Source organism: Haemaphysalis longicornis, unplaced genomic scaffold (genome assembly GCF_048455015.1).
Source record: "Haemaphysalis longicornis isolate Haplotype H1 unplaced genomic scaffold, Haemaphysalis longicornis Haplotype H1 scaffold_4, whole genome shotgun sequence".
Lineage (NCBI taxonomy): Eukaryota > Metazoa > Arthropoda > Arachnida > Ixodida > Ixodidae > Haemaphysalis > Haemaphysalis longicornis.
Genome location: NW_027526361.1, coordinates 113,954,438 through 113,968,109, shown reverse-complemented (window position 1 = coordinate 113,968,109; position 13,672 = coordinate 113,954,438). Strand labels below are relative to the sequence as shown.

The 13,672-nt window shown below is 47.7% G+C and overlaps 1 protein-coding gene across 2 annotated transcripts; it reads right to left on the bottom strand.

Moving 5' to 3' along the window:
* Positions 1-1,907: 1,907 nt before the first annotated feature.
* LOC144179274 (beta-1,3-galactosyltransferase 5-like) lies at positions 1,908-12,647 on the bottom strand. Of its 2 annotated transcripts, none has more exons than XM_077707562.1 (2): positions 12,265-12,647; positions 1,908-4,143 (listed from the first exon to the last, which is right to left on the bottom strand). In XM_077707562.1, exons 1-2 carry the CDS (start codon positions 12,330-12,332, stop codon positions 3,096-3,098), a joined length of 1,116 nt encoding a protein of 371 aa, XP_077563688.1. In that variant the 5' UTR covers positions 12,333-12,647; the 3' UTR covers positions 1,908-3,095. The 2 variants fall into 2 exon arrangements, with proteins under 2 accessions (XP_077563688.1, XP_077563689.1); XM_077707563.1 differs by having other exon boundaries at positions 1,910-4,143; positions 12,395-12,647.
* Between the last annotated feature and the right edge of the window lie 1,025 nt (positions 12,648-13,672).

Below are 13,672 nucleotides of genomic sequence, written 5' to 3'. Positions count from 1 at the left end.
ACGGAGCACGACAACCCCCGACTAAGAAATGCATTCGCATTTACGACGACGATGACGACGACGAAGGCAGAACTACGAGGCGCGTGCTCACGTGCGCTCGCGCTGGAGGAATGCAGGCGCACGCCGCTCGATGGACGCAAGACAACCCCCGACTAATAAATGCATTCGCATTTAATATCGCTGAGGTAATGAACGCCACACAGCCTGGCACAGATTGGTGGAGGTCAATGAGGTCGTGCCGCCGAAATAAATCGCAGCGATAAGCGCAGGGCCCCTGCTCCCGGTGTTCTTGCCTGCGTTAGACTACGTAGAAACCTGAAACACGAAAGCTTCAAGGCACCACTACGATGACATGCACATGCAGCCCCAAAAAGAGGATAGAGGCGGCTGGGAGCCAGCACGCAGCACGGCAAGCTCGAAGGGACAGAGGACCAGTGAGAATATACCTCAGCTCCACGGCATCTGCCTGGTAGTCCTCTTCGGAGTCCAGTAATCGGACCGGCCGAAGGGTGGGCGTCAACACATGCCTCTAATGAGCATGCTCGTAAATCTAGCAAGACACAGAGACCAGTACTTTCGCCAGTTATTATCAACCCGCCGACGCCAGCGAACGACGCTGTGTTTAGACCACTCGAAGCCTCGTGACGGCCGTGTTTCCTCGTGTAGGGTGACTATAAAAGTTTGCAACCTGCCCCCAAGGGTTAGTTGTAAGGACTTCCATTCCTTTTGGATTGTAAATTGTACATAGCATGCAGTTACCTTCTGCTGGTAATTCTTAAGAGTGCGAATGATAGGAAAAGCAAATATTCCCTCCGTTCGCTGCGTCTGCAGAATAGACAGCGACCCAACACAATGGTTCTTTTGTATTGCTGCCACGTTGTATTTAAACAGCTTGCTTCAATTTTGCATAGCCTTTCATGAAGTTGTTTTCTTGTCCATACCGGACTTAGACTAAATCTCTGCGCTACCACTACTGTAGGCTTGGCATCAAATACCAACCCTTTCCCGTCACGGGATGTCGGTGGAATACTAACTTTTCCTACACATAAAACCCCAAGAAGTGGCGCCAGACTACGCCAATAACTTCGAGTTTCTATTAGCTGGGCGCAGTCAGCCGGCGACTGAGGCGACCTTTGTTGCCCCCTCCGCATATGTGTTAGCCACACCGCCAATCATAAGGTGATTAGATGCATGCGCGCCCGAGGAGCGCATGCATCGAGACCCCTTAGCCGCATATAGCGCACAGTTATAGCACCCTCTTGGTATTCAGGCTGTATAACTCCAGGGCCACGCGCACTGAAGCTACTCGATAGATGCTTTGAAACTATCATTTCTCGCCGACGTATGCTCGAGCAGGACTGTCTCCTTCAGGAGCCAGTATTGCGCTACAACTCACTGTACACCCTCCCAGTTTTTTAATAATATCACGGGAGTGATGACCGATCGGCACTTCAGCTCCTTATGCCGGTGTCCAGCGGCAAACCAGGCGAGAGTTCGCGCACGCGCATATATCTTTCTGCTGGATGAATGTTGTCTGTTGCGCTGTTCTCCATAAAGCAACACCAACCCTTCTTTTCTCATCGGCAATATCCCTTTGGCTGGCAAAAAAAAATGTAACTAAGCAGCTTCAAAGTTCCTGACAAACGTGCAGGGCAAATGATACGAGAGAAAAATCAAATTCGTGTTGGTGATGTGCACGAGCTTGCAATAACCACGGGCTTTTAACAAAGTCGTCATGTAGGTACCGTGGCGGGGGGTATATCTCTCTAAATGAAACGGCCCAGCAGACGATGCTCGCACAAGAGAGGAGTGCGCGCACTCTCGTCTATTTCGCCACTGAACACCCTGATAAGGTGCTGACCAGCGAGTCGGTCATCGCTCCCGTTATAATAAAAACTTGCGAGGGTGTACAGGGGCCGTCAAAAGTATTTTGAACACAGCCTCGTAAATATTCAGGAATTTTTTTTTGCAAAAATTTCCTGGCTGCATTGGCGTGCGTTCAAAAGAGTCCTCCCTAATAGCAAAACTTCCTCTACACCGGAAGTGGCTATCTTAAAGGCAGGAAGGCAAATAATTTGTGATATTCACAAATCATTGTTCCAATTACTTATGACGGCACCTGTGCATGCAGAAAAATAACAGTGAGTATATAAATGCGCTCGTTGAGCGTGACCCGCATTTGGCTGCTCGCTAAGCCCTTCCGTGGTACGCGGTACGCGGTGGTACCTCCTCCGGTATTGGCCGTCTGACGTTTTCTTTCCCTTGCCGGTTTTGAACCATGGGCCATGAAACGAGCCCGCTATCCGCCACACCATAAAGGGGGTGCTTCTGTGCGCAAAGATTTGGAGGTGATGGCTGCATGTCACGCGTTGCTGCGGAGAAGGGAATAACCATTGACTTATTGATTGATTGATTGGTTTCCGTCAATGCGTTTATTAAAACTATAGTATGTAAGCCTATATGAACCGCTTGTTTATTGATACTTTCATTGTGGAGGTGTACTTTCAACTTTATGGTTCCTATTAGCTTAAATTGGCTTTAGAATGTGCCTTCAGGCATACTGGAAGCAATAAATTGACACAAAAGATATGCAGGAATTATATAACGTATGCTTCACTTATGAACAAACTGCTGGTCTGTTCAACTTTTCTTGGACCCGTTCTTTTTAAAATTAATGCGCGGACAGCACGTTTTGCGCGCTTAGACTCTGTAGGTCATCTTAGCAAATCAATCTCTTCGATCCAACATGAGTAGTGCTTCATTTCAACGGCACAGTGTATCCGACATCAGAAAACGCGCACACAATTGTTTTCCCGATACATAGCACTTACCCACTGTGACTGGCAGAACTCCGCGACGTAACTAACTTTTCAAACGAATTTGATCGTTTATCGACTGGTTTCACAAACATGGACTGCCGTGTCACTTACCTGTCTCGTTTTGAAGACTCTTGTTTGAGGTCGCGTATTATGCGACAGCTAGTCGATAAGTGAACCACCCTTCCATTGCACCCGCATTTCTTTGGATCACCAAATGAGAATAAAATACATTAGCTCATGCATTCCATAATAAACTATATGCTTTGGTACACAGCGTCATGAACAACCGCTCAGCATGGCATCCCAAGTCCGCCTCATCAGTTCCGGGGTCATGCCGTGCCCCGTAAACGTATGCGCCAGTTCACAAGGGTCTTTCACTGGTCGCCCGCAGCTGAACCTGTCCTCCGTCTCGGGCTTGACACCTAAGAGGGCTGCGCACCTTCCAGTCACAAAGACGTCCTCCAGAGGAACCCACGTTACTCGTGCGGAGGCCGCCAGCAAGTCTTCCACAAGATCACTCGATATCACGTAACCTGCCCCCGCCACGAAGTCTGGATGAGCCTTAGGCAGGTTGTTCAGGTCGACGGGGTTCAAGGGCTGTCCTACGCCGGCTCCATGGAGCGGCGTGCCTGCGTGCCTTTTGATGCATCCTTGGATCCAGCGCCGCTGGTCTCCCATAACACTATTCAAATGGTGCACGAGGTTGTCCAGGTTCACGTACACGTCATCGTCAGTTTTCATGATGTGGTCCACGTCGGGGCAGAAGGAGCGCGTCCAGTGAAGCATCAGGACGCTCTTGAGGGTAAGGTTGTCGTAGCTGTCCGTGAAGTTACCTTGCACGATGTCTCCGTGTACTTGAGACTCAGCCTTAATTTCCCGGTCAAACTGAGAACGCCCCAGCAGAAAGATGACCTTGGTACTACGATGAGCGAGGTAGGAGTGGAGGCCCCACGTGTCACGTATGGCGTCCCGCTCTTCGCGATGGCTCGGCGCACTTGCCACAAACACCACAAAGCTGGGTGCTGCCTCGAAACCTCGGCACAAATGCGAGCCGTCAATGACGTACGGGTGCACATAAGGGTTCCTGGCATTGTTGTTTTCAGGAGAGACGTCGATCTCGTCACGCGCAACGACTTCATTTTGTGCGTGGTCGCTAGATTCAAAAGGAGCGATAAACAAGTCTCCGTCGTGGCCGTCTTTGTCCCGATCTGATGTGTCCGTGCGGAGAGACCGGAAAATGATGAGCAGTGCTAGGCAGCCGGCCAGAATGGCGTACATTTGTACTTTGCTCAGCCATCGGGGAAACCGCCAAGAAGTCATAGTTCTGCAACGAAAAGAAGGAACAACACGAAATGAGAAGCTGCGCTCCGTGACAAAGAGTGCTAAAGTTACACATCAAATTATTTTATTTTCGCGCCATTTGTTGCTACGTGGCAGATTAATTTATTGTCATTAGTGAAGAAGTTACAAGCCATGGCTGTACGTACATATACTTCGTTACCGAAAAGTGAAGCAGCCCTTGCACAGTCCTGTACAAACAAGTCACCCCACGCCGCATTTTCAAGCTGCAAATATGATTCAACCACGCCGGTTCTCGCATGGTACTTACTGAATATTTGAGAAGAAATACATGTAAGTAGCCTAGCCTAATCCCAAAAGTCGGCAGAAATTATCTGCCCATTTAAATGTTTGTTAAAATAATCATTCTAAGCACTTTCTTTTTCTGACAGTTCCTGTACACGAGCCAACCAACTGCTTTAATTAGGGTTGTCCACATTTCCCTCTAACGAGGAAGATTAGCGATAATTATAAGCATTCGCGCGTGAACTTAGACCGCCCATGCAATAAAAGTGTCTGCACTGGAAGGGTAGCAGGCTCACGTACTGATGTCACGATGTCGATGTCAACCTCAGAAGTACTTCAGAGTCACCAGATTTGGTGAGTTTGAGGTCACCTCTTGAGCCTTTGCTTGCTGAATAAGGTTGGGAGTTTTAAACTCAACTTCATATGAAGAGATTTAGAAGAAGAGGTATCGCACTTGGAGCTGAGGTTAAAACTCCAACAGCAACCTTCATGTCGAAAGCCAGCGCACTTGCATTCTCGTGTAAACCCTTTTCCACCCGCTTGAAAGATGTCTACGATGAGCTGCTGAGCCCAAGGACGCGGAGGTTCGGCTCCCGGCCACGGCGGCCACTTTTATGAGGCAGGCGAAAAGCGAATACGCCCGTGTGTTCGAGATTTCGGCGCATGTTAAAGATCCCCAGGTGGTTAAAATTAATACGGAGCCCTCCACTACGGCGCGCCTCATCGCCTGTGTAGCGTCCGCGCGGTAACCCCCCCCCCCCCCAAACAATCAAATCAAAGACGTCTACGCATGACATAATAAAAACACATCTTTATAACGCCTGAAAAGCAAAAAAATCTCCAACCTCCCCTCGCGGGAACCCCTGTGTAGATGCGACGCATAGGGGCTTCCCGTTGCAGCGTTGGACAGCGGAGGAACGGCGTTGGAACGATGGAGCGGAGCGGCGCAGGCACTTTAATCCAATCCAATCCAAATCCAATCCAAGCCAAGCCAAGCCAAGCCAAGCCAATCCATTCGAATCCAATACAATGCCCCTCGCGAGAGAGTGTTCGTTATCGGAGAGGAGAGGGGGTGAGCGGCGGAGAGCGCAGCTCACGCGACGAGGAGAATGGGGGAGGGGCGGACGCCGACAACAGCACCGACGCCGGATGCAGGGACAAGGCGAGTGAATGAGATGCAGTCGCATCTAAAACTGGGTGGACGCTTACCCGCGATAATTTCAATACATACTCAGTATGGTGCTCGCACGTCATATACTTATTTGAAATAGTTTTCAGCAACTACTTGTGGCTTTTGTTTTCATTTGGCAAATTCTTCGCGCATAAACAGTGTAGATTAACTTTTTAAACTGTTAGCTGTCAGAAAAACGTTTCTGCAATTTCTTGTGTCCTACATTTACCATGCAACCGCTAAATAGTATTGCTTAATCTTACGGAATTCACATGCTTGATCCACGTGTACGGAGGACATTGAATGGTTTAAGCAATCTTTCGACTTTGTTTATTTTGAAGACCACACCAATTTATACGGTTAGTTTTAGGTGAGGTCCGGTTTATAATACCCTAAACAGTGAGCCGCGCTTGAGGAGGCATTTTAAAACCCCAAGTGCCCCATTGTTCGAAGAAGCGGCATTGTTGTTGCCCGGGACATAAAGGAGTGGCCCCTGAAAAGAGTAAATAAAATTTACCATCCGTTCCTAAAGAAAGTTGAGAGAAGCGCAAAAGCTTTCTAACACCTAAACTGCGCCAAAAGTGCGCCAAAAGACTCAAAACCATCGCTAAACGTGCGTTCACACTTCGCTGAAAGTGCGCCAAATCGATCATCAAACTTTCAAAGGCCCAAATCGCAAGCGAAGAAGATGAGCGCATCTAATAACGATCTAAATGTATACCGATAAGTTGGTTTATGAGATAAAGGTATGCTATTGTACTCCTTCTCCATAGTCGATGTGTGTATTGTGTTATCCAGAACCGTTACTATTTTTAGGTTATCAAGTAACTGTTTTGACAAAATGGAAGCCTAGTTACACGCACGCGCCGTGTGTCCAGACATCTTATCGGAGGTTTTCGGTCAACCAACCGGTCTATGGGAAAATGAATTAGTTTTTCCGCTTTCAAAACAGTTTACAGGTCGTATGGGGATTGAATTCAAGTTCACAGGGGAGGAACGCGTTGCTGCCCGCTACTTCCCTTTCTAGGCTGTATTTGTATGCGTATGTTCTAGGTTGTGTTTTTTATCTTTTGGTTCTCGGGTTTTTGTACTTGTATGCTTATGTTGTAGGTTGTACTCCTTGTCAGTTGATTATCTGGCTTTTGGCTTAACTGCTTTCAACCGAGACTGCCCAGCCTAGCACACAAGCCTCAGGGCTTATGCTGGCTGGATATGCACATGTATGTTTTTATTTGGACGAATGAACTTCTTATCTTATCTTATCTTACCTCAGCGCGTTGCCCAAGGCACAACCCAATTAGTCTGGTGCATTCGGCATTGACGTCACCGCGTGTAACAGGTGAACTTTTCAAAATGTAGTAGAACAGGACACCCGCGCAGCGGAGCACTCTCATTTTTGAGAAGCTGTGGTGTAAAGTGTCGCCAATCCCCCTGTAGAACTAATTTACGCCTACAGACAAAAAGAAAACGAAAGGGATGAAAGAAAATACGATGTAGCCGTGTATTGAAAAGTATCGCCTCGGGAATGCACAACAATTTTGTTTCAAAGCGCGTCAGCAGACCTAAGTGTCGCGATATATCTTTCGTGTTCGATTAATGTCGAGGTGAGCTTGCCTCAGCCGACCTCAGGTACAACGTTGAGAATGAGCTTTAAATGAAGTTCAGAAAATGAACTTGAGTTAGACCCATTAGTTTCAGGTGAGGTCCTGTTCACAGTAACGTAAACAGCGAGCCACAATTAACGGAAATGTGTAAGACAATGTTGAACGGGAAGATAGAAAACTTTCTGGTGCACCGAGTTCACATTGATAGAAGAAAAAACTGCAAGAACCTGAACTATTTCGTGCGTGCTGCCAGATAATTATACCTCTTTACAAAAATGCAGGACGCGGCGTCCTTCGAAAAGGTGCTCATTTGTTTGCATGCCGCTATCGGCGATATCTTACTACCCGTTTTTCCCAAATATTAGCAGCAATACGTTTGTACTGAACCCTGCTTTCACCCACAGCCAAAGGTAATTAGGCTATCTTTCTTTTTATGACTTGGGCTTTCCGTAAAATTACAAAAGTAAATGTTTTGGGTAAAACTAATCAATACTTCTAAAGCGCATATTTTCTTTGCAGCACTGAGCCCATATCAGGAAAAAAAGACGTATACGAGCCATTTCAACAAAGCGTTTTTACGCAACGTTCTTGTAGGGCCGTTCTTTACACAAAAAAGCTTTGACCGCGAGCTGTTCGCACTAAGCACAGTAGCTCTAATTTTCCCGTAAACTTAGCTGGAAAAAAACTGATTAGAAAATGCTTGGAGCCCACCTTCCAAGCGTCTACCTCCAACCTTAATGTGGAAGGCGTAGTGAGCTTCCTGTTCATATATTTGAAATACCATTCCCATTCCAAGTGTTACTTCGTTCAGCGAAGCGCTCCAGGCCAGTATGATAAACAAAAACTAGTAGCACATATATACATCAACATCTAATATGTAAACCCCCGGCAAAGCAGCTTTCCTTACTATGCTACACTTTGAGCAACGTCAATCATGCCTTCTCTCCTGGATTGCTTCCTTGCTCCTAAAGTAGCATAATCATAGTAAATGTTAGGAGAAAAGCAAAAGCGGGTAAAGAAGCGTGTTCTGGAATGCTTCGCTCCCGCAGTCGGGCTTATCAGGAACTGAATTTCGTCTTGGAAAAATGAGAGCGCTAGATGCCCGCAGCGCGCCTATCAACGCCACGCAGAGTTCATCTCCCACCAACCGAGGCACTGGCCCGTACATCCAGCTGCGAAATCTCTAAGGGACGGCAAGAAAGTATCAAGAAGCACATCATAATCTTGCCCGGCCCGCGTGGCTTCCTGCTCCCTCGAGGCCTCCTTGCACCAAGCGCCAAGGTTGCGCTTTGTATCTTTACGCTTTAAAAAAGAACTCGCTTCGGTATAATAAGCGCCTGCTCCGCGGTGCTTTTCCTTTTCCGCTTATGGCTCTGCGTCGTACGTTGCTTCTGGCGCAGGGCAACGCGGCCGCCGATTTCTCTTTCATTATCATAGCGCCCGCACGGGCACGCTGCTGAAACAGTAAAAACTTTGTTGCAGACTGGGCCCCGTGCTATCGACCTGATCTGATAGTTTTATGACTGCTGTATACGCTTACTTGGCTGTTGTTCTGAAAGATATAGGTGATTACGCAGCATCAACGCATGCATCCGCTCCATTTTGAGCCCCCCCCCTGGCGTAGCAAGGCTTGATCGTCCACATGACTTTCGAGCGCTAATTTGATGCATCCTCTTTGTAGGCAGATCAAAATATCCGCACACTGAATTTGAGGTCTCGCAAGCCCCGATTACTGGGCTGAAACTGAGCTTACAGTGTGAAGCAATGTCAACAGAAGCAAAATCTTTATTTGGCAAATCAGGTAAACCATTTTTGGAAGTTTGCTTGTGAATTTAGGTTTTCTCAGTTATTACTACAAATATTTTCGTCGACAGTAAATTCTGGGGGATAAACCATAGCAAAAACAGCGCTGACACCAGACGAAGGCAGATGTTTCCACAATAAGACTAGCTATCAATGTTTTATTCCAAAAATGTTCGCCTTACATCCGACGGCAATGGACAAAAGCATAAGGGCAGCGTGAACGCAGCACCAGGGCGTATTTCTCAAGTCACTTGGGATTGGGACAAGTACTTTTCGCATTATTGCAGCAGGGGATATTGACATGTCCTGTTCAAGAGGATAAGAGTGTCACAGCACACCAAAATAATGTTTACATGTGGATGACGAACAAGATGTTTCCTTCACCGAAATTTACCAGATAGCGACTAATACGGACTACTTGACTCAGAACCCAGGCACTTCAGCGTTCGTATTTGTGCCGACTGGGTTTCATTAGCAGCCCGCAATGCTTGTCGAACAAGTTCTGTCGTGCCGCGTGCACCGGCACATTGAGCCCCGACTTGAAAAACAAAAGGTTTTTTCAGTTTTCGGCTTCGTGGCATTTCATCCACGCTACGTTCGTTTAATGTTTAAGTCTTTACACCACAATTGTTTGGTGACAGTAAGATGCGGCTATGAGGCTTGTATAGGTGTATACAAATTTTGTGTTCTTTTATAATGTCTAGGAGGCGGCAGAGAAACTCATCCTGGCTTGTACGTTTTGGAGGAACTCCCAACTATAATGCAAAAAAGAGGCATTCACTCTCCTGCACCCGCGCTGGCATACTCACAAAGGACGCCTAGCATCGTCTGTGACGGGCAAAAAATGGCAAGGTCGATTGTTTGATTTGGTTGATTGTAGAGATTACTGCTACGACGCAACGCAGGCGATGAGGCGCGCCGTAGTGGAGAGCTCCGGATTAATTTTGACCACCTGGGAATCTTTAACGTGCGCCGAGATATCGTACATACGGGCGTTCTTGCTTTTTGCCTCCATCAGAAAAGCGGCCGCCGCGGCCAGGAATCGAACCCGCGTCTTCGTGCTCAGCAGCACAAGCCCTTAGCCACTTGGCCGCATGACAAAGCCAATCTCTTGTCAGAGAAATGTTAATGGCTGTCGGCCCGAGTCTTGTGCACACACGATGCTCCGAATATGACCGGTGTGTCATTTCAAGGAATGGGTGTATTTTGGAGATGCCCTTGAAAGTAAAAGCCCTCTTCTTTAACAGGGAAAGTGGTGACCACGTAAATGATGCAGATATTTGTAAGTAAAGCCTTGCTGCTTTACAGATAAATAGGATTCAAGGGCCCCGTATCTTCTGAAATGTCTGCCTGATAAACACCCGTCTCTCTGGCCAGTGTGTGGAGACGGCTGCATGCCGGGAGCTTGCAACGATAGGCGAAAGAATTCCGGTTGTCGTCACAGGGCCGAAAGATTTGACGACGAACACTGTAGCACAACAAAACAGTCATCGAAAAAGTTACCGATGGTAAGAGGCTGTAATGCGACCCGTGCTCTCTACCTCTATCGACCGACGCAAACGCCAGCGTCACAGGTCACTCAATGACGGCAAGGAAATGTCCAACGCAACGGGTTGCAGAGGTTGCAAAGGGTAGTGTGACAGCTGTCAGCGAGTTTCAAATACTGCGACGGACAGCTTTCATTCGACGCAGCTTTTTTTGCGTCATTTACACTCAGGAGAGAGCCGGTTCGTCACAGAAAATTACTGACATATGAACCAGACTCCAGTTTCGTAGATCATTCACCTTTCCTGCACGAGTGCCCTACAGACAGCATCCATGCTATGTCGCTAGAAAATCGAAAAAGGTTTATAGGCAGCACAGACTAATGAGATAAAGTAGGAATCTCTCCGCACATTTTATTCAGCTTTTAAACAATGCACGGAAAAATTCATGCTTAGTAGAACTGAGCGGCTCCATGAAGCAAGTCACCGCAAGTGCACTACTACAGCTTTAAAATACATCAACACAAGATGAAACCAAATTTATTAACTAGAGAAAACGCTGAAATTCTGTTCGACTAAAGCTTGCCCAAAATCAATTTTCATAGTCCATGCTCGGGTTTATTAGGCTTAGCAGTCTGTAACCATTACTTTATTTTCCCGTACATGCATTTTCAGTAAAATAGCAAGAATTGTTTTTTTTTTTTTCTGAGGGGGGTGCGTGGGCAGGCGGCTCATGTATTGTAGTGATAGCTTTAGAAAAACTACGCGAAAGATTTTGCGTTGTTCGCAACAGAGTTGAACCCAAACACCTGCAACACACAACCCGTGTGTTTTTTTTTTCCTCAATATCGGTGTATTCCAGTACACATTGACAGAACACTGCCACCTTTCCGACTTTATCCACCCACCCGTTTTCGCACACCAGCATTAACCGCAACCCGCTTGCGTAATTGACTAAAGCGTTCGAAGCTGCCGTGACTTGCACGTGGCCTTAGCTACACCACCGCCAGTTTGAGCGAGTTGTACGTTCGTGATGGCCAGGACGCAGATGCATTACAGAGGGCGCACCATTCACGCGACTAAATGTCGCCGCAAAAACATACATTTATCTCAACTGCAATTACAACTCTCGCAAAATCTATGAGTTACTAGTTGTTGTCTTTGGCTTGGTTTCTTGTGTTGGCCGGTCTTCCGTATATCCTTCACACTACAACATCTTTACATTTTGCGGAAAACATCATCCGGGAAGACATAGTAGGGACGAAAAGAGCACCTCCTCCGCCCGCATTGCTTAAAAAAAAGGAACCAAGGCCCTTGAAGTGAGAAAGGAGTGGACAGCCTTGGTGCCTCTGGGAGACGAACACATGGGTACCTTGTTTTGAAGATACACATGCTTCCTCATAGAGACGAAAACATCAGCCTTCCTCCTTTGTAAAAACTTTCCTCATTGCACGACTCTGTGTACATACGGGGTCGCACTCCTCAAAGCTCGAAGGGAAACCCCGCGTACTTTGTTTAGAAATACCTCGCGTTACGCCGACACCAACTCGGCAAAGGATCAGCCTTTTTTTCTCAGTCACTTTCGGATATCACAAATAACATAAAACCTGTAAAACGTTTTTCATCCATTTAGTGTTTCTAAATTCTTTAGTGGAACAGCGCCGCCGGTTTTACAGTGGCGTCTGCGCGCCTAAACAGGTTCGAGGACAGGGCTCCTTGCAAGACATCCAGAAAACAGATATCGACGATGAAATGGAAGGCGCACGGTTTGATTGAAAGAGTAGTGAAACCGTTCTTACTCAGTTTTGCGGTTTTCAGGAGAGGTTGCCACTCCGTCCACGCGCTGTCGCCGGCGCTGACGAGCCATTAAACCGCCCTAGCGCACGACACGTTTTCAGGACGGCAGTCTGGAAGCGAGGAGCGACTTACGCGAGCGCGGTTTCTTCTTGAGCTTCGCTGACCACCACTTCCGGACGCGTCGGAGACGAGTTCCCTTCTTCCGCGTCGGCTGCCCAGAAGGATCATCTCCGCAATGCGCTCGCCCGTGCGCTAAATGCAGCGCGCACGAGAGCAGGATGAAAGCAGAACCCGCTCTCTCTACCGAGCTCGTCGTACGATGTCCGACGTATACACGGCGTCGACGCCGGCGATGCGCTGGGCGGCGAGGATTCCGTGCATCGCTCTGGGCGACCGCGGAAACCGTCTGCGCCTCGTCTGCCTGGCTCTCCCACTTGGCCCTTTCCCTCCTTCCCCTCCTTGCTACGCGGTCGTCGAGAACTTCGTCGCACCCCACGTCGCCGTACGACCTTCCCGGCCACTTCGGCTGCTTCCTACCAGCGCCCAACACGATAAAGGTAGGAGAAAACTGCGTGCGAAAAACCTTAAATTGATCGGTAATGACAAGTCCGTCGGCCTTCTTGGTGCAAGAATACTCCTTGCGTTGCGTACGAAGCACTTTTCGTCCCCGCGCCTCATTATAGTGGGTAGCGTAGACAGGGTGTACATCCGGTGCTGCGACGGGCTGAATTCTTCCTCTCTCCTAGACGGAAACACAGGCAGCTCGTCGTAACGACGTGGCACGCAGTTGATGGAGGATGTAGGCGCGTAAACTTGTTGCGAGTTTCTTTATGTTGCTTTAAATTTTCGTCGTCGAGTTCTTTAACAGAACATATGGTCTTGAGAGCTGTATCCGCTTTGACCTTCGCAGAGAACCCTTTTATCTTGAATCGTTCACTTTATCTGAGCAAGGAGATCGCGTCATGGTGGAAGCGGCTACAGGCTGTACGAGCCCTCATTAATTCCACATCAGTCGTCCCACGCTTTTTTAGTACGAAAACAAAAGTAAGGTGAGGAAGTTCAATCGCTATTGCCGTTCCTCGTGTTGCGCCGAAATACCTGACATTTATCTTATAAAGATAGCATTTTAGTCGACGCACATCTTACAGAGCCAGCAAAGGAAGTAACCTAATAAACAAACCAGAGAAAGAACGCTACACGGAGAGGAGAAACAAATAACACAAGGTCTGTCTCAGGTCTGTTGAGGCTGGGAAAGCTCAAGGAGTCTTAAACTGAGGACACCTCCTATTGTTTTAACGCAATAAACATGTTTACTTTCTCTCTTTCTCTCTGTCCATGGAACCAACAGGTCGACACTTCCATGGGACGTACGGAAAGTCAGTGCGTTAAAAGGAGCAGTCGAGAACAGAA